This window comes from Artemia sp. Qi Xiang Cuo, chromosome 19 (genome assembly GCF_049724085.1).
Source record: "Artemia sp. Qi Xiang Cuo chromosome 19, ASM4972408v1, whole genome shotgun sequence".
Lineage (NCBI taxonomy): Eukaryota > Metazoa > Arthropoda > Branchiopoda > Anostraca > Artemiidae > Artemia > Artemia sp. Qi Xiang Cuo.
The window spans coordinates 9,625,085-9,643,167 of record NC_142812.1 but is presented as its reverse complement, the minus strand read 5'-3'; the positions used below and the strand labels follow the sequence as shown (position 1 = coordinate 9,643,167).

The 18,083-nt window shown below is 36.1% G+C and overlaps 1 protein-coding gene across 1 annotated transcript in view; it reads right to left on the bottom strand.

Moving 5' to 3' along the window:
• The window catches only part of ND-ASHI (NADH:ubiquinone oxidoreductase subunit ASHI), a 47,563-nt gene extending 29,848 nt beyond the window's left edge, over positions 1-17,715 (bottom strand). Inside the window, exon 1 of the mRNA XM_089104830.1 lies at positions 17,581-17,715. Within this exon, the coding sequence (XP_088960956.1) occupies positions 17,581-17,656 (76 nt within the window). The 5' untranslated portion in view covers positions 17,657-17,715. The remainder of the gene's footprint in view (positions 1-17,580) is intronic.
• Between the last annotated feature and the right edge of the window lie 368 nt (positions 17,716-18,083).

Here is an 18,083-nt window from a genome sequence, read left to right as displayed (position 1 = left end):
CATACTGGAGTCATTTCAAATCCCATGTTTTTATTCACTTTTCATAAACGGAATCAGAAAGAAGGAGACAATTAAATAATATATGACAGCTCTAAAGTTACTGGCCTTAGAGATAGCTCAGATGAAATGGCAAGAGATCGTTTGGTATTCAGTGTACAAAGCAACAGAATAAGAGAAAGACTGTTAAGTGAAGGCAGAACACTTACGCTAGCAAGAGCTATTGAGACAAGTCAAGCAATTGAAACAGTGGCGAAAAAGTAAGAAGTGGAAGTCATATGCAAACAAAAGGTGTTGTGAAAGACAATGATGTCAAGCTGTTATTTCTGTGGAAACTGGTACTCCCGTGAACACAAATAGGTTTGCAAAAGCAGGTCAGTCAATGATATTGATGATTTTCAATTTCAGCTGAAAATGAAGGAAACAACCAAAACTGCACTGAATCTATTGACTGTAGAATTGATTTAGTGCAAAAGCCAATGATTAGAGTTAGCCTACCTGATTCATGTTGTGGAAAAAAAAAACAAAGATCCAATAGTTAGGAACCAATATGGTTTCGATCAGACCTGGAGTGCAACAGATCTTTGAGGAGATTGATGACATACTCTACAGTATTGGAACATTATCCAGAAAATATCACATTTGGGCCTACTTGAAGGAAGAATTGGTACCAACTGTGTAGCTACCTAGAAGTTCCCTATACCCTTCAAGCAAAATTAAAAGAAGTACTCAACAGAATAGAAAGCCCTGCCATCATAGAGAAGGTGAAGAAACCAGAAGACTTGGTAAAAAAAGACGGTTCAGCAACCAGATAGTACAATCTTGTTGAAAGCATTAACACTGGGCTGATTATTAACAATGTCACTGGAATGGCTGGTAGTATGAAAGATCATGATAGGAAACCAGGGACAGTTGTGGGAAGCCCTTGTGAGAAAAGCATCAAGTTCAATAAAGATAAATCTCTCTTTGACACTGAAGATATTCCTTACTTTTTGATACTAAAAGTGCTGCAGTAGAAGTGATAACAGATACACTACAGCATCGATTCAGTGCTTGATGCACCACAGCAGTAGCCTCTGCTTCTAGGTCTCCGAGTGATACAGAAAATTCTCAAATTGAAAAAGAGCACCACCTAGATTACAAAGAATGATTTTAGTGTTCCAGCAATATGAACTGCCATTCCAGTACCACCCTTGCAAAGAAATTCCCACAGCAGACAATTTATCACAGGTGTATTTACCAGATCAAGACCTGAAAATCCAGATTGAAGGAGAAAAAGCAATTCATGTATTCTTTAGAGATATTTCTGTAAGCAGAAACAAGCAAGAGAAAATCCATCAGGAAATGATGAGAGGTAGCAAGCTAAAAACACTGTCAGATGCAATTGAATCTGGGTGGTCTAATTATAGAAGCAAAGCACAAGTTGGTTACAGACAATGGTATTATACTAAAAGGCAAATGCAATGTATTGCCCAAGACACTACATAAAGATAAACTGCAACAGCTTCATCCTTCACATATTGGAATGATGAAAAAACTCAGAAAAAGCTAGTAGCTTAGTATTTTGGCCTAAAATCACAAAAGATGTTATGCAAATAGTATCTAGATGTGAAATATGTCCAAGACATCAGATGAATCAACAGAAGGACTCATTAATCTCCTCAGAAGTCCTCCAGTACCCACTCCGATGTGTGGGCATGGATATTTTTAAATTCAGCAGCAGGTAATATCACTTGTGATCTCAAAATTCTAAATGCATTTCACAAGATATGTTATGCCCTAGAAAATCAATTCAGACAATGGGCCACAATTCAGCTCAGAAAATTTTCAATTTTTAACAGATTTCTGGAATATCAATCATGCTACATCAAGCCCCCAATCCCCCCAGTCAAATGGGATTAGCAAAAAGGCAGTCCAGACTGCAAATTGGATAATGACAATAGCTTCAGAAAGTAAAATGGTTCCATAAACCACATTGTTTGAGCACTGAAAGCACCCCAGTCAATGAATCATATTCACCAGTTCAGCTGCTTATGAGCAGGAAAACATGGTTCATGGTCCAAGTGCTACCATCACATCTGCATTCAAATATAAACACAAAACATATTGTTGAGAAAGCTAGAGAGAAAGCTCAGTTAGACAACATAGTGCTTACAACAAGAACACAAAGAAGCTAAAAGAATTGTGTCTAGGAGAGAAAGTGTGGGCGGATTTTGATGAAAGAAATAGATGGCGTAAAGGTGTAGTAGAAAAAAAGCAGCAAGAGTGTTCATAGCTGGTATGTCTCGAAGACAGCAGCTTCTTACATAGAAACAGGCACCACCTGCATCTCAGGTTGGAACCAATCACAACCAAGTCACACGACCATATTCATCAAAGGCTAGCTGTTTTAGCCAGTACCCAGAATGAGACATATGACAGTGATAGATGGTGATGGTGTAATGCCTGTTCCAGTGCTGGAATACATAGTAGTAGAGATGAGGCTGAAATATCAAATGTTATGGGGGAGGAAGAAAGGGAAGTATTGATTCAAAGAAGTGAGCCCCCTCTAGGTGCAGGATTAACCCATGTAACTAGAGCTCAAGCAACGCCATCTGAGGGAAGAATCACATACTCTGGTAGACTTTCCGAGCCACCTCTTCATATAAGCCTGAACATAGATTGCAATGATGACAACCACCTACATCCAGTCTGCCCATGATCAGAACCATTTCTACATGCAAATAAAAATGAAGTATGTTGCTTTGTAGTATGTTTTGCTTTATTTAGTATGTTTAATTATTTTTTTTTATACCTTTATTTAGTATGTTTTAAACATACTAATTTTTAAACATACAAATGTTTTAAACATATTATTATGTTTATTTAGTATGTTTTGCTTTATTTATAAATAGTAGGTCTCCATTAAATGATTACATTTAAATTTGAAGTCTGACAAGGGAATACATTACAAAGGAAAGCATTTATTCACTCAATCTTGCCTTGTATCTTCACTCAATCTTGACTCATAAGGGCACTTACATATTAATGCCTTTACAGCAGAAGTTGTGCTACTTGTGCTACATTACAGCAGAAGTTGTGCCAGCACCAATAAAGAACAATTTTGTTGTTCTTCACACAGTTATCTCTTGGATTCCTTGTTGTTTGCTGGATTTTTACACCATTTTTTAGTGCTATAAAAATGTGTATTTGGGGCTTGCCAAAAAATAATTCAATGCTATTTTATTTTTTTCAGGAGTAAAATATTTTACTGAAGAAATGTACCAATGCATGTGTACCACAAATACCAATGCAAATGTACCATGACAATAAAATTTATTTTTGCAAACATAAGTTTTGGAAAATTAATTTAAGACTATTTTTGAATCTATGGTATACTCTCTATTGCCCCATTTTCCACTGAAATTTGATCAGTTTTTTTTTTTAATAGTGTTTTGTTTCATGATTTGTTGCAAAATTTTAGATGTAGATTGGCAACACTTAAAACCACCAAATCTGTAGCAGAGGATGGATTAATTCATAAGTGCTCTTATAAAATTATTCTTTAATGTAGGAAATAAACATTGATAAGGTTTAAAATCCCAGGTGGAATGCTAGGAACTACATAAAAATAGAGCCTTTGAAAAACATGCTAAAACCCAAAATTAAGGTAAAACATTTTTTTGTAGTAATTTAAATGAGTATAGATCTGTCAAGTATGCATTCTTCTATGCTCATGAAATAAGGACATGAGTAGGGGTAGTAGCTTGGCAAAATCTTCCCATGATCAAATGGTTTGTGGTAACAAACTGTAAGTAAAGAATGACCTTGCTCAATAGGAACCAAAACTCTAAAAAAAGAATTTTGATCGGCTTTTAATGCTGATTTCAAACACTTAAATTTCATTAACTTTGGTCTTACCCATCGAAGGTTACGAGCCTGATAAATTTTTTCTGATTTTTGAAAAAAGTAGGAAACAGCCTCAAAAGTCAAGTAATCTCAATGAGAGAAGCCTACTGTATAGGTACCAAGATCCCATCTGCAAAAATGTAGAATTTTGCATTTTTTGCCTGAAGAAAGATCATGGATGCATGTTTATTTGTTTGTTTTCCCTAGGGGTCATCGTATCAACCCAGTGGTTCTAGAATATCAGGAGAGGGCTCATTCGAACAGAAATAAAAATTCCAGTGTCCTTTTTAAGTCCTCCCCAGCCCCCTTTTCCCAAAACTGTCTGATAAAAATTTTGAGATAGCCATTTTGTTCCATCATAGTCGAAAGGCCCAACAACTATGCCTTTGGGTATAACGTGATCCCCAAAAGCCCCAGGGAAAGGTCTTTAAGTTGTAAAATTTGCTCATTGTTTTCACATAGTATTTGTTATTGAGATGTGGGCATACATTTTCGGGTGGGGGAGGGGGACAAATTTCCTGTTGGGGGGTTTTTCCACAGAGGACTTTTCCAAGGGGAGAGAAGTTTCCAGGGAGTGAACTTGTCAGGGGAAATTATACACTGGGGGAATTTGCCCAAAATTATGCCTGGGGGAATTTACACTGGGGGAAATTTTTTTTATATGTCCTGCTTTCTCTTTTCTGTCTCAATTTTACATACAGAGTGGTTAAGAGTAATTGTCCAGGGTAAATTTTCACTGGGATAGAATTGTCTAGAGGATATTTCTGTGGGGACGGGTTTCTCCATGGAGGTGGGGCCTGATTTCCTGGCATTATTTAAAAAACTTAGAAATTAAATTAAAAAAACAAGTTTTTTCAACTGAAAGTAACAAGCAACATTAAAACTTAAAACCAACAGAATTTATTATGTGTATAAAGGGGTTGCCCCCTCCTCAACACCTTGCTCTTTGCGCTAAAGTTTGAATTTTGTCCCAATCCTTTAATAATGACTCCTGAAACACAAGGGTCATTTAATTAGAACAATAAGAGGCTTTTTTTAAAAGTAGGCTACTAAAAAAACTTTAGCATAAAGAGTGAGGTGTTGAGGAGGGGGCAACCTTCTTTATATACATAATAATTTCTGTTCGTTTTGAGTTTAATAATTTCTGTTTGTTTTAAGTTTTAATGTTGCTCCTTACTTTCAGTTGAAAAAACTTGTGTTTTTTATTTTAAGCCCTGAATTCATTCCTAAAAGCTTCATTCATTTAACCTAACTAGTTTGCAAGATAGCAAGAAACCCTTAACTTAAGACATTTGATGGGTCCAGCTAATTGTTAACAAAGAAACACAAAGTATCAAGATATAAAAACAACAGAGAAGTATACTATCTGGGCTAAATCGTGTTTAAATTTATACTTATTCATATAGTTCAGCTGTAGTTTAGATATAATTTGTCTATACATTTAGGGTAAAATTCTAGTTTAGCTACTTTTTGCTATCTTGGAAAGTGGTTAGGTTAGGAAAATTTGACAAAACAAAATGTTACCTTAATTTTCAGTCATCACCTCTTTTTCTCTAATTTAAGTTCTGAAAATGCAATTCCTGTTATTTGAGTAGAATTTTAAGTCATATCAATGGTTTTTTTTCTAAATTTAGGATATGTATTTGCAGAAAAAAACAATTTTTGAAGTTGCTGATAGTGTCTTAGGGAAGAAAGTGAGGACTATCCTTAGGAATATCAGTGAAAAGGCTTTATCTTTAATAAGAGGAGAAAGGGCGTGTACAAGAATATACTGAGTGATAGAACATATGAAAACAAAAGGAATGTAAATAAAGTGGAGAAAGCATTAATATATGAACTAAGGAAGTGTGAAGTGGAGGCCTTGGATAAAATTGCAGAGGATCTGGAAGCTGCAGTAAGATGGCATAATAGTAAAATATTGTACTGGCATGCTAATAAATTGAGAAGGAGTAGCCAATCTGGACTTGTCCCAGTTGAAGATAGGAATGGGGCCACAATTAGTTATGAGGAAAGAATTAAAGAGAGATAGGCAGAACATTTTGAGAATATGCTCTAACTGAAATAGAGTTGCAGGAAAAGATAAAGAATAAAATGAAAAAGTTTGTGATACCTTGGATGTGAAGGAAGATTTGTTTTGTGAGGTAGAATTTGCAAAAGTGCTAAAAGGGTTAAAAAAATAAGGCTCCAGGTGCTGATAGTGTGGTAAATGAGTTTCTTAAAAATGGTGGTTCTGACGTTAGAAGTCAGTTACTGAAGATTATGAATATAATTTTTGAAAAAGGGGAAGTGCCTAGCAATTTTAGAAAAACCTTAATGGAGCAATGTACAGGAAAGGTGATAAGAGTGAGGTTGGTAATTATTGAGGCATTGTTGTTTGGGGTTTGACGCGTTCGACCAATCGGTCATATGCGTATTGATGCATTAATCTGGTCTCTGTATGTAGCAAATTACTTAGTAATATGATACTTTTTAGACTGAGAGATGCTGTAGACAAATTTTAAAAGAAGAACAGTGCAGTTTTAGAAAAGATGTGTTGACCAAATTTTCACTCTTAGGTTAATAATTCATAACTGCCTGAGTTGTCAAACACCGCTGGCCCTCAGTTTTATAGATTAAGAGCAAGCATTCAATTCTGTTGATAGAAGAGGCTTAGAAAGGTTGTATCCTTGTATTGTATACCAGACAAATCAGAGGCAACGCTGTAGTGTTGTCTATAGTAAAGGCCATATGGCTCCAATGTTTTATTATTGATTTTTTTTTTTACCCAGAGGTGCTTCATACGGAAGGGGTCGTCGTAGAAACTTCAAAGGGGCTCGTTCGATTGGAAATCGAGAGTTCTAGTGCCCTTTTTAATAGTCAAAAATGATTGGAGGGCAACTAGCCCCCCCACACCCATCATTTCCCCAAACACATCCAATCACAATTTTGAGATAGCCATTTTGTTCAGCGTAGTTGATTTCCAGATAGAAAATATGTTTTTGAGGAGGACACTCCCCACAACCCTCAGGGCAAGGGTTTTACAACCCTGGTTGGGGGGGGGGACACCCCCCCCCAAACCCTCAAGGCAAGGGTTTTAAGTTATACCCTGGGGGCATATAAGGTTTTTATAGAAGGCAGTGTCGCGGCTAGTGCCCTTTTTAATAGTTAAAAGTGATTGGAAGGCAACTAACACCCCTTCCACGCCCACCATTTCCCCTAACGTATCCAATCAAAATTTTTAGATAGCCATTTTTTCCACGCAGTTTAAAGTTCAGGAAATTATATCTTTGAGCAGGACACTCCCCCCCCCCAAAGTCTTCAGGCAAGGGCTATGCCCTGGGGGCATATAAGATTTTTATTAAAATCTTTGTCGTAGCAACTTCAAGAAGGACTTATTCGATTTCAAATTTAAAGGGCTAGTGCCCTTTTTTATAGTCGAAAGTGGTTTGAGGGAAAATAACCCCCCTCTCACGTCCACATTTTCCCCAAAAACACGCAATCAAAAATTTTAGATAGCCATTTAATTAAACGTAGTTTTAAGTTCTGGAAATTAGGTCTTTGAGGATGACAACCCCCCCCCCACAGCACTCAGGGCAAGGGTTGTACGTAATGCCCTGGGGGCATATAAGGTTATGTATAGACAACATTGTCATATAAACTTCAGAGAGGGCTCATTTGATTGGAAATGGAAAGTTCTAGTTTACTTTTTAAGCGTCAAAAGATATTGGAGGGTAACCAGCTCCCCCCCCTAAACCCATTTTCCCAAATGCATCCAATAAAAATTTTAAGATAGCTATTTTGTTAAAAATAATTCAAAGATCATATAACAAAAATTCTGGTGCCGACACAACGCACCAGGGCCCGGGGGCAGGCGTTGTAAGTAATACCCTGGGGGCATATATGGGTCTTATGGAAGGGATGCTCGTATTAAATTCAAAGAGGGATCATTTGATTGGAAATTCAAAGTTCTAGTTCACTTTTTAAGAGTCAAAAGAGACCGGAGGGCATCTAGCCCCCCCTCCACGCCCTTTTTCCTCAAACCCATCCAATAAGAACTTTGAGATAGCTTTTTTTTTAAATAGATCAAAGACCATATAACAAAAAGTCAGGGTTCAACACAGCCTCCCAGGGCCCGAGGGCAGGTGTTGTAAGTTATGCCCTTGGGGAATACATGGTTTTTATTGAAGGGATGCTTGTAAAAAATTCAGAGATGGCTCATTTGATTCGAAATTGAAAGTTCTAGTTAAGTTTTTTTTAGTCAAACTAAAACTGGATCTGTTCTATTTGCAAAGCCGCTACCGAATTTTCTAGTGACCCAATAGAGAGTGAGCACCCAAATTCTTCAATAAATATGCTGACGCCACTGAATGCCGTAACCCCTGCGTCTCAAGACCCTCTCTTGGCTGTTAGCCAGGAAGCACCTGTGATTAACGATTCGACTGATAATCATTGCCCAAATGAACAGGTAAAGCGGAATAATTTTGCCTGCGATGATTCTTCTGATTCATTCTGTGATTTTTCAAAAACCTTCGTAATTGCAGATGGGATTTCTCATGTAATTGTGAACTCTGCCCTGTTTTTTATTTGCGATGCATTTGCGAATGGTATTCCAGAAACGGAGCTTATTGAAACTGTGGCGAACTTTTACAGCCTTGAGGCTTTGGTGAATGCGAAAAATCTGCTTTGGAAATTTTCTGGAATTCCTATAAAGAGAGTAATGAGACGTGGCAACGCTGCGGAACTTGCTACAGCAAAAGATATTATGAAGATGGTCACGGATCTTGACCAGAAAGGTTTCAAATGGCCTGTATTAGTGCCTCGTTCATTCAGAGACTGCCCTTTATTAAAATCTGATTCCAATGTACGTTTGGATCGACTTGTTAGTGATTATGGCAGAAAGCTGGAGAAATCCATTACTTCTCTTGAAAGAATTGAACAAGACTTACAGTCCTCGCTGTCGAAGTGTTCAGCCAACTTGGGCTCCCCCTCCCTCCCCTTTAAATTCACCTGATTGGCCTCCTCTCCCCATCAGCTCTGATTCAGTAGAGACTATTACTATCGCTAATCCGCCAGCCTCGTTACGTGACCCTGTTTCCAGGAAAAATGAATTGGATAAATTCGGCTCGGGCTGTATCAAGCAAATAAAAAAGACCAATGATTTGATTTTTATCACTGTGGCGGCTGAATCTGGGAAAAAGTTTTCTTGTGATCTAAAGGATTCCTTCCCTGATTGTCTTATCAATACTAGAAAGCCTAAGTTTTTCGGAATAATCCGTGGTGTGGATATCGAGTTCGACATTGAAGCTCTAGCAGCCACTTTGCCTGGGATTCTGGAGTTCAGGCGCCTTGGAATGTCGAGAACAATAAAGGTGTCGTTTGAGTCCGAAGCATTTTTAAAATATTATATCGTCCATGGGATTAAGTTCGGTTACGAGCTCTACAGAGTTGAGAAAGACAAGGTGCTTCCAAAACGATGTTTCGCATGTCAAAGTCCCTCTCACACCGAAAAAAACTGTGATTCTTCTACTCTGAAGTGTGCTCGTTGCAGTGGAAATCATAGATCAACGAAGAATACTCCATGTACTAACCCCATTTGTTGTGCAAATTGCAACTCAACTAACCACCCGTCTTACAGTTTCAGTTGCCCTGCTATGAAAAAGCTTTTTAAATGAATATTGGTTCTACGATTACGTCCTTTAATTCGAATGGAGTCATTGGCAAATTTGTAGTGCTGAATGAATTTGTTTCTGAAAATAGTTCAATACTATGTTTGCAAGAGCATCATTTGTTGGACCATTCTTTGAATATGTTAAGTTCCCTTTCAAGTCTACATGATATATTTACCGTTCCTGCGAGGCCTACCGGAGGCCGCCCTGCGGGTGGCATTGCTACATTTGTTCCTAAAGAATTTAGTGCTATTTTATCTTGTGCTGATGAGTCTTTTCTTGCCTGCAAACTTTTTGATTGTGTTTTGGTCAATTGCTATTTGCCTACTGACTATCATGTTGATTCGTCTTTTGAAGCCTTTACGTCAGCTTGCCATAGACTTAGTAGCTTTATTGCCCTATTAGATTCGAGTTTACGTATTTTTATTTTTGGTGATTTTAACTGTGATCTTGAGAGTGTAAATGAACGTAGCACAATTTTATTTTCGTCTTTACCAAATTTTAATATCTGCCGTAAGACACTTGATTTTACTTATTCTCATTGGAGTGGGAGTACGAGTAATATTGACCATGTACTTTTTAATTTTTCCCCATCTTTTATAGTAAAAGTTATCCCGGATTTCCCGATAAGTGATCATTTACCTATTCAGTTTTTGACATCGTTTTCTATAATTCATGATTCTGTTTCTGCTTCTAATTTTATTCCAATTCGCCCTAAATATTTTGAGAGAATTATCTGGGATGAAAAACTGATTCCGGCTTACCAAGATAAAGTTGATTCTTTAGCTCGAAAAGTAGTTGTACCTGATATTCTGAAGTGTCATAAAGATAACATAGAGCTTGAGCTTAACTGCATATATCTTCAGTTATTACATTGCTTAAAATATGGTGCTAAAGAAACTTTTGGAGTTAAAAAGTGTAAACCCAATGTTGAAAAACCTTTTTGGTCGTCAAATCCGTTTCTTGTACATGCTAATCATGAATCTAAATTAGCTTTTAGACATTGGAAAAATAGTGGAAAACCGCGTGATCTTCATCCGGCTTTTCTATGCATGAAAAAAAAGAAGGCAATTTTCCAGTCGGAGCTTCGTCGTCATAATAATATCTTGCTAATGGATGCTTCGTCTGAAGTTGATATGAATAAAAAGAAACTTTGGAAAGCTCTACGTTCAACAAAGAGAGTTAATGAACCTTCTAAAAAGAATGGCCCTTCTCTTGTTGAGTGGGAAACTCATTTTGCAAACCTTTCGAAATCTTGTGATGATCCTGAACAACTTTCGCATGTTGATATAATTTTAAACAGTTCTTTTAATTCGCATGATTTTTCTATTTCGTTTGATTCTTTGTTGGGTGCATGCCGTAATTTAAAGCCACAATCCTCTAAAGACCATGATGGGATTTTTTCAAATCATGTGAAATTTGCTCCAACTTCTTTTCTTCTTCTTCTTTTGACTTTTTTTAATCTTATTCTCAAGTTTGGTAATGTTCCTCCGTCTTTTAGGATTGGGGTGGTAACTCCTATTCTAAAATCTGGTAAAAGAGATCTCCGTTCTTGTGATTCGTATAGGCCGATAACGAAGGGTTCTATGATTGGTAAACTTTTTGAATTATGTATAAAGGATCTTTTTGATTATTTGGATGTTGGTCTTAATCAAGTAGGGTTCAAAAAAGGAATGGGTTGCGACCATGCGCATGCAACGTTTGATACTATAATTAAGGAGTCAAGATCTACTGGCTCCCCACTTTATACACTTTTAATTGATATAAAAGGAGCTTTTGACAATATTTCGCATGCTTCCGCTCTTTCAGCTCTTATTTCTGGTGGGATTCCCCTTTCTGTGGTTAGAGTTCTTAGATCTTGGTATTCGGGGCTTAGGATAAAAATTTTTGCACATACTTCTGATTCTCTTTCTAATCCAATTTCCGTGGGTCGGGGCGTGAGACAGGGTGGGGTTTTATCTCCTTATATATTTAACGCATGTCTGGCGGAGTGTCTTCGTTCTTTATCTACAACCCTTATTTCTTGGGGACGGGATGTGTCTTTTCTTGCATATGCTGATGATATTATCCTATTGAGCCGTTCTAAAGCTAGTCTAATTAAGAATTTTAATTCCCTTTCTAGTCTGCTTAATGTTCGTGGCCTTTCTATTAGTATTAAAAAATGTCAATATTTTCCCGTTAATGTTAATGACCGAGCTGAATTAATTTGCGATAGAAATATATCATTTCCGGTTTCTGATGCTGTTGTTTATCTTGGGTTACCTTATTCTGCTTCAGCTCGTGAATCTAAGTCGATGCTAATTTTACATATTCAAGAAAAAATTAGAAAGGCGTTTGGTTCCATAATACGGCTACGTGGTGTTTATCGTCGTGAAATTCTAGGTTCTCTTTTTAATGCAGTAGCCCTCCCGCATGTTCTTTCTCCTTCCCTTCTTCTTCGAGATTTTAAAATTTGTGATTTTTCAGCAAGTCGCGTTTGTTATTTTAAATATTGTAAGTTTTTACTTGGTTTTCCAATTTCCTTTAGTAATACTGAATTAGTTTCAAAATTTAAAATTAAAGAGCCGTTGGAAATAGCCAAGGTAAAAATAAATAATTTTTACCGTAATTCTGAAAATATACTTTATGTTCATAATCTTTTTCCTTTTTTTTCTATAGTTTAAAAAGTGCATGATTTCATTATTACTATTTGTTGCATTTGATTAAGTTTTCTTTTGGGCAACTTGTAAATTGTTGCTATGTTTGATGGTGTGTTATTTGGATTTTTGATGATTTATTTAATTATCTTTTATACTCCTCGTTTTTGAGGGAAATAAATAAATAAATAAATAAATATTGAAATCCAGCCCTTTTTAAGAGCCAAGAGTGATCAGAGGGCAACTGGCCCCCCAAGCCCTTTTCCCCCAAATACATCTGAAAAAAAAATTTGAGGTAGCCATTTTGTTAAAAAATAGTTCAAAGATCATATAACAAAAACAGCTTTACATATGGTCATTTCGTTAAAAATAATTCAAAGATCAGATAAGAAAAACTCCTGTGTCAACACAACCCCTCCCAGGGCCAGGGCAGGCGTTGTAAGTATTGCCCTGGGGGCATATATGGTTCTTATGGAAGGTATACTTGCATAAACTTCAGAGAGGGTTCATTTGAATGGAAATTAAAAGTTGTAGTTCATTTTCTCAGAGTGAAAAAAGATCAGAGGGCATCTAGCCCCTCCCGCCCTCCACGCCTTTGGGCGTATCAGATGGATAAACCCATCCCACAAAAATTTCAGGTGACCATTTGTTAAAAATAGTTCAAGAATCAGATATTGAAACTCCAGGGTCGACACAACCTCCCAGGGCCAAGGGACATGCGTTGTAAGTTATACTCAGGGGATTTATATGGTTTTTTATAGAAGGGATACTTGTATAAACTTCAGAGAGGGCTCATTTGATTGAAAATAGAAAATTCTAGTTCACTTTTAAAGAGTTGAAAGTGCTCTTTTCCCCCAAACCCATCTAATAAAATTTTGAGATAGTAATTTTGTTAAAAATAGTTCAAACATCAGATAATAAAAACTCCAACGTTGACACAAACCCATTTTTTCACTTTGATATTGTTACTTTAATATCAGTTTTGATACTTTGATGAATATTTGATTTTTTTTAAATCTGATTTTGAAATAAGGAATTTTTAAAAACTCGAAATTTTTTGCAATCAAAAACAAACAAAAATTAATTAAAAAAAAACTTTCTGAAAAAAAAAGTTTTTTAAATAAAAGTAAAAGAAATTTTAAAATTAGGCGCAGCAGATACAAATGTATTTTAAAATTCAAACTCGAAACGACCAGAAATTACTATTAAAGAATAAATGAAACCCAAAACGAACAGAAATTAAATAAACAATCATGGCAAAACCATACAACAAGTAATGATATAAATGAATAAATAAATCTTAAAGCGAGTAATGCTTAGATTGAATATGAAAATCAAGCTTAAGACAAAAAAAATATTTTCCTATTGAAGTACAAATGAAACTTAAAATGAACAGAAATGAAACAATCAATGCAAGCAAGTACACAATGGATATTAATTTAGATGAATAAATAAATCTAAGAACGACGAAAACTTAGATTGAACATAAAAATCAAGCCTGAAACAAACAAAAATCACCGCAGGCATGAGTTTGGGTAACACCTCATTCTCTCATTACAAAAGTTTAAACCCTACTGCGTCATTGGCGCTTTACTGAAAACCAATTTTGTGACAAATATTTTCTTTTGTACTTATCTCTGAAAATAAACATTAAAATCCGTTGCCATTAAAATGCAACATTTTGATGGCAACAGGATACCATGAAATCAAATGGGGAGGAAAAACTCTCCTGTACTTAGATTATGCTGATGATTTAAGCATCCTAGATGAAACTGTGAGCAAAATGAATGAACTTTTAGAGGTTTTGCAAGTTCAGGGCGTTAGAATAGGTTTGACAATTAATGTTAAGAAGACTAAGGCTAGGAATAAGTGAAGATAAAAAGGTGACCCTGGGTAATGAAAAGATTGATCAGGTTGACAGCTTCACTTACACTGGTAGTATTATTAGTAAAAACAGTGGGAGCAGTGAAGATGTTAAAATTGGAAAAGCCAAGGCTCAGGGTGTTTTTTCACAGTTGTTAAAGGTTTGGAAGAATAGGAGGATAAGTCTGCAAACCAAAATTAGAATATTAGAAGGTACAGTGATGACACTGGTCAAATACAGCTCTGAATCTTGGGTGCTCTGAAAAGTGGATGAAGGTTTGCTAGATGTTTTCCAGAAAAACTGCCTAGAGATTGTTCTGGGTACCTGGCTGATTGACAGTATTTTAAACAGTAGGCTATACAAAAAGTGTGGTTCAATCCTGCTTTCTAGCATGGGTGCCTGCAGGGGGGCCATGCCCCTCCCCTGGAATTTCGACCAGAGTAGGAAGAAAATAGAGCTGTAACAACTAATAAAAGAAAAAGAATTTCTTATTTTTGTTTTGTATTTGAGAATTGTTATGAAACTTGTTTAGAATCATCTCTCACTTTAATTTAATTCTTAGATTAACTCAACATAGGCCATTATTTATTTATCTCAAGGAGACAGAAACCAGAACCCGATTTAGGGTGTAGAGTAAGTACTTTCAAAGGCATTGTTATGCCCTAGCAATAGTGCAACAAGCTTGATAAAGCTTACCACATTTTGGAATTAATAAACAAAAGAAGTTTTATATATATACAGTGTTGGGCCCTACCAGGAGTCAGTTTGGTCTTGGTTTTTGCTCATATTTTGTCAAGCTAAAAATATAAGTCTAATTTATTTATTCTTTTCCTTAATTTTTAAAATATAAATTCTAATTCTGCTTAAGTCTATAATGATCATCCTGTGTCTATTCCATTGGTTGCACCCTATAAGTTCTTATCCTAATAGGGATTTCGCTTGCTTTTCTTTCATAATAATGAAACTTAACTTTTAGCTTAAACCTGAATGGGAATTTAGTCAAGATACCAGAATTTGTGAATTAAAAATATTGATCTTTTAATAAATCAACAAATAATTCTAAATAAGTTACAAATAAATGGCTTAAATTGAGTAGTAATTAGTAAAAATATTAGTAAAATAGTAACCATTCTTTTTTTATAGTAAAACTCTTGGTTTTTCTATACCAGTATAGAACCACATTTTGTACCACTCACTGTTTGAAATATGATCAGTCTAAAGGTATCATGATCAGTCTGGTGGCTTGCATTTACCCCCCCCCCCATGGAAAAAAAGGCTTTCCAAATTTGAGATTTAAACTATTAATTTGAGCAATTTAAGCTATTAATGCATTGAACATGCCAAACAGGGCATTATCAAAAGTTGTCTTTTTTCAATGGTTCTATAGTGACAACAGCTTGTCAACAAGTTTGACATAGTAGCTAACTGGTTAAAACTCAGAAATGATACTTAACTGATCAATATTATACTTCTTTGTATTTTTTAACCACAAAATTTATTTCTCTTCCAATCTCTGCTATCTGCCCCCCCCCCTGAAAATTTCCTGCAGGCACCCTTGCTTTCTAAGGTTATAATGAGAGAAAGGGTGAGATGGCTAGGGCACATTCTGCAGATGAAGGATGACAGATTGCCAAGGATTGTCCTTCTTAGCCAGCTGTCTAAGGCTAAGCAGAAAGCAGGTTGTCTGCAGTTGGGGTGGGAGGATGTCATAAAGGAAGATTTAAAGGAAATGGGAACTTCCTGCAAGGGTGTGAAGAGAGAGGCTTTGAATAGATTAGGCTAGAGGAGGAGCATGCTTAGCTATGTTGGCCCCAGGTGGTTTGGTGCTGTGGTGAGTTGTTAATAGTATTTGCAGATCTTTGAAACCTCATGGATTGAGCAAAGTTGTGAAGCTGAAAACAGTTTCGTTGTGCTTCATTTAAGCAGATGATTTATTTTGCAAGGTTTCACTTTTATAACAAAAGGATTTTTAAAGGTCTTCAAAGATCACTGCCCTGTAGAGAAAGAAGGAATTGAGGTAGTGAAGGGTGTCAAACTACCTTCCCAGGACATACTTTAGTCTGTAGACCCATCCCTGAAAGTTTTGTTTTCCTAACCCAACCAATTTCCAAGATAGAAAAAAGTAGCTAAACTAGAATTACCTTAATTTGCAGTTTGGATCAAAATAAGGTTGATGCTGAAACTGTTCTGCTCTGCATCAATGATGGTAATTTGGAACGTCATTGTGATATGGACCCAGTGATGTTGCATTAGTTGCCCTCTGAGAGGGATGGAGTGTCCCACTTATATTTAAATGGCTTGTTGTTCAACTCTTTGTCAAGTCTTGAAGGAGGCACTTGACTTGAGTGCAGTCATGGTTTTGTCTTGAAGGTTGTTCTAGTTGTTGGAAATATGCTTGGTAAAAAAGTTTTGGTGCATTATGATCTTCACTCTTTGCTAGCTTCTGCAAGTGTCCTCTAGTGTTGTGTTGACCTGTATGTTTTGTGAGGAGGGTGTTGTTTGGTTGACTATTATATCTGTAGGTCAGCATCATATCACATCTGTGATTTGATGGGAATTTCACCATTTTTAGACTATGATGCAAAGTTAAAAAATTAGCTAAAATCAAATTAGATACAAAAATTAGTTGTTAAACAAGACATTAAACAGCTCTCTTTGATGTTTAAGTACCCTGTTAGTAACAAAGAAAAATAAACAACAACAAAAAGAAAAAGAGTATGCAGCAGTGCTACCCATGCAAAAATGTGAAATTTCTTTGTTGTATGGGGTGGGGAATGTAAGTTGCATATTAAGGGTATGCAATAGTGTTGATCCCAATGGTACCTTTGTTTTACTGTAATGCCTTTTTTGAGGGGTATCAGGGTCTTTTTGGAAATTCTAGCAAATTTATCCTATTTTCAAAATAAGATTTTACTATTAGAACTAATGAAAATAAAAATTACATCCTGAGTAGCCCATAAATGAAAATTTTTCTCACTAGAAAAGTACTCTTAGAAACACATTTTTAAACTTTGTACCTCTAATGGTAGGGTACTGCTCTTGGTAAAGTTCTACCAAATCATATTATTGAGTCAGGACAAAAGTGAATACACCATTTGATGCCTTTTTTTATGCTGATTACGAATATAATGATCATATCTATCAGAAATGAATTTCAGCCCCCCCCCCCTATATATGCCAATTCAGGGTTAGGTTAGGTGTATATAGGGGGGGGGACAGAAATTCATTTCCGATAGAAATGATTATTATATTAGTAATCAGCATGAAAAAAGGCATCGAATGGTGTATTCACTTTATTCCTAACTCAATAATATGATTTGGTAGACCTTTACCCTGCTCTTTTGTATAACCTAGTATTTCCTCCAGAACAGGCTGAAAATATGTGCCTCCCCCCGGAAAAAAGCTATTGTTCATCATCTGAAGGGGGCAACTATTCCCTATACTCCCTTAAAACACCTTCTGGGATACAGTTGACCTAGGATAATGATTTCAGTTGGCCCTAGGCTACTAGCCTATTCAAATAGAGCTATTCTAGCAATAAATACCATACCTGATACACTGCGTACGGAGGTGTTATAGGACGCTGAAAATTTTATCAATTTTATAGCAAGATCATTTTTATTCATTTTTAAGCTTAAATTTTTTGTTAGAATCAAAAAATGGAAAATAAGTACATAATTTTTTAAAAAAGAGATGGCGCTAACATCAATTTGAACGATCCTTCAACTGAATAGTAAGGCTTAAGCGCCCTATGAAACATTGATGAAACCTGCAATGTCGTGACAAGCCTGCAGCTTTAGGCACCAAAAACACATTATACTTATATAGTTTTAGGTATACCCATTCATCGCGCCAGAACTCTTTTATTTGTTAAATTTTCCTATGAGAACGATCTAAACCTTCTTAGTAAGGAAAACTTTTCAATTTTCTCGAAAATTTTCCTATTGACAACGTATGGTGTGCGTATAACTGAACCACCTTGTAACTGAATCTCAAGCAACTAAACCCCTGTAACTGAACCACCGTGTAACTGAACCATCGTACAACTGAACC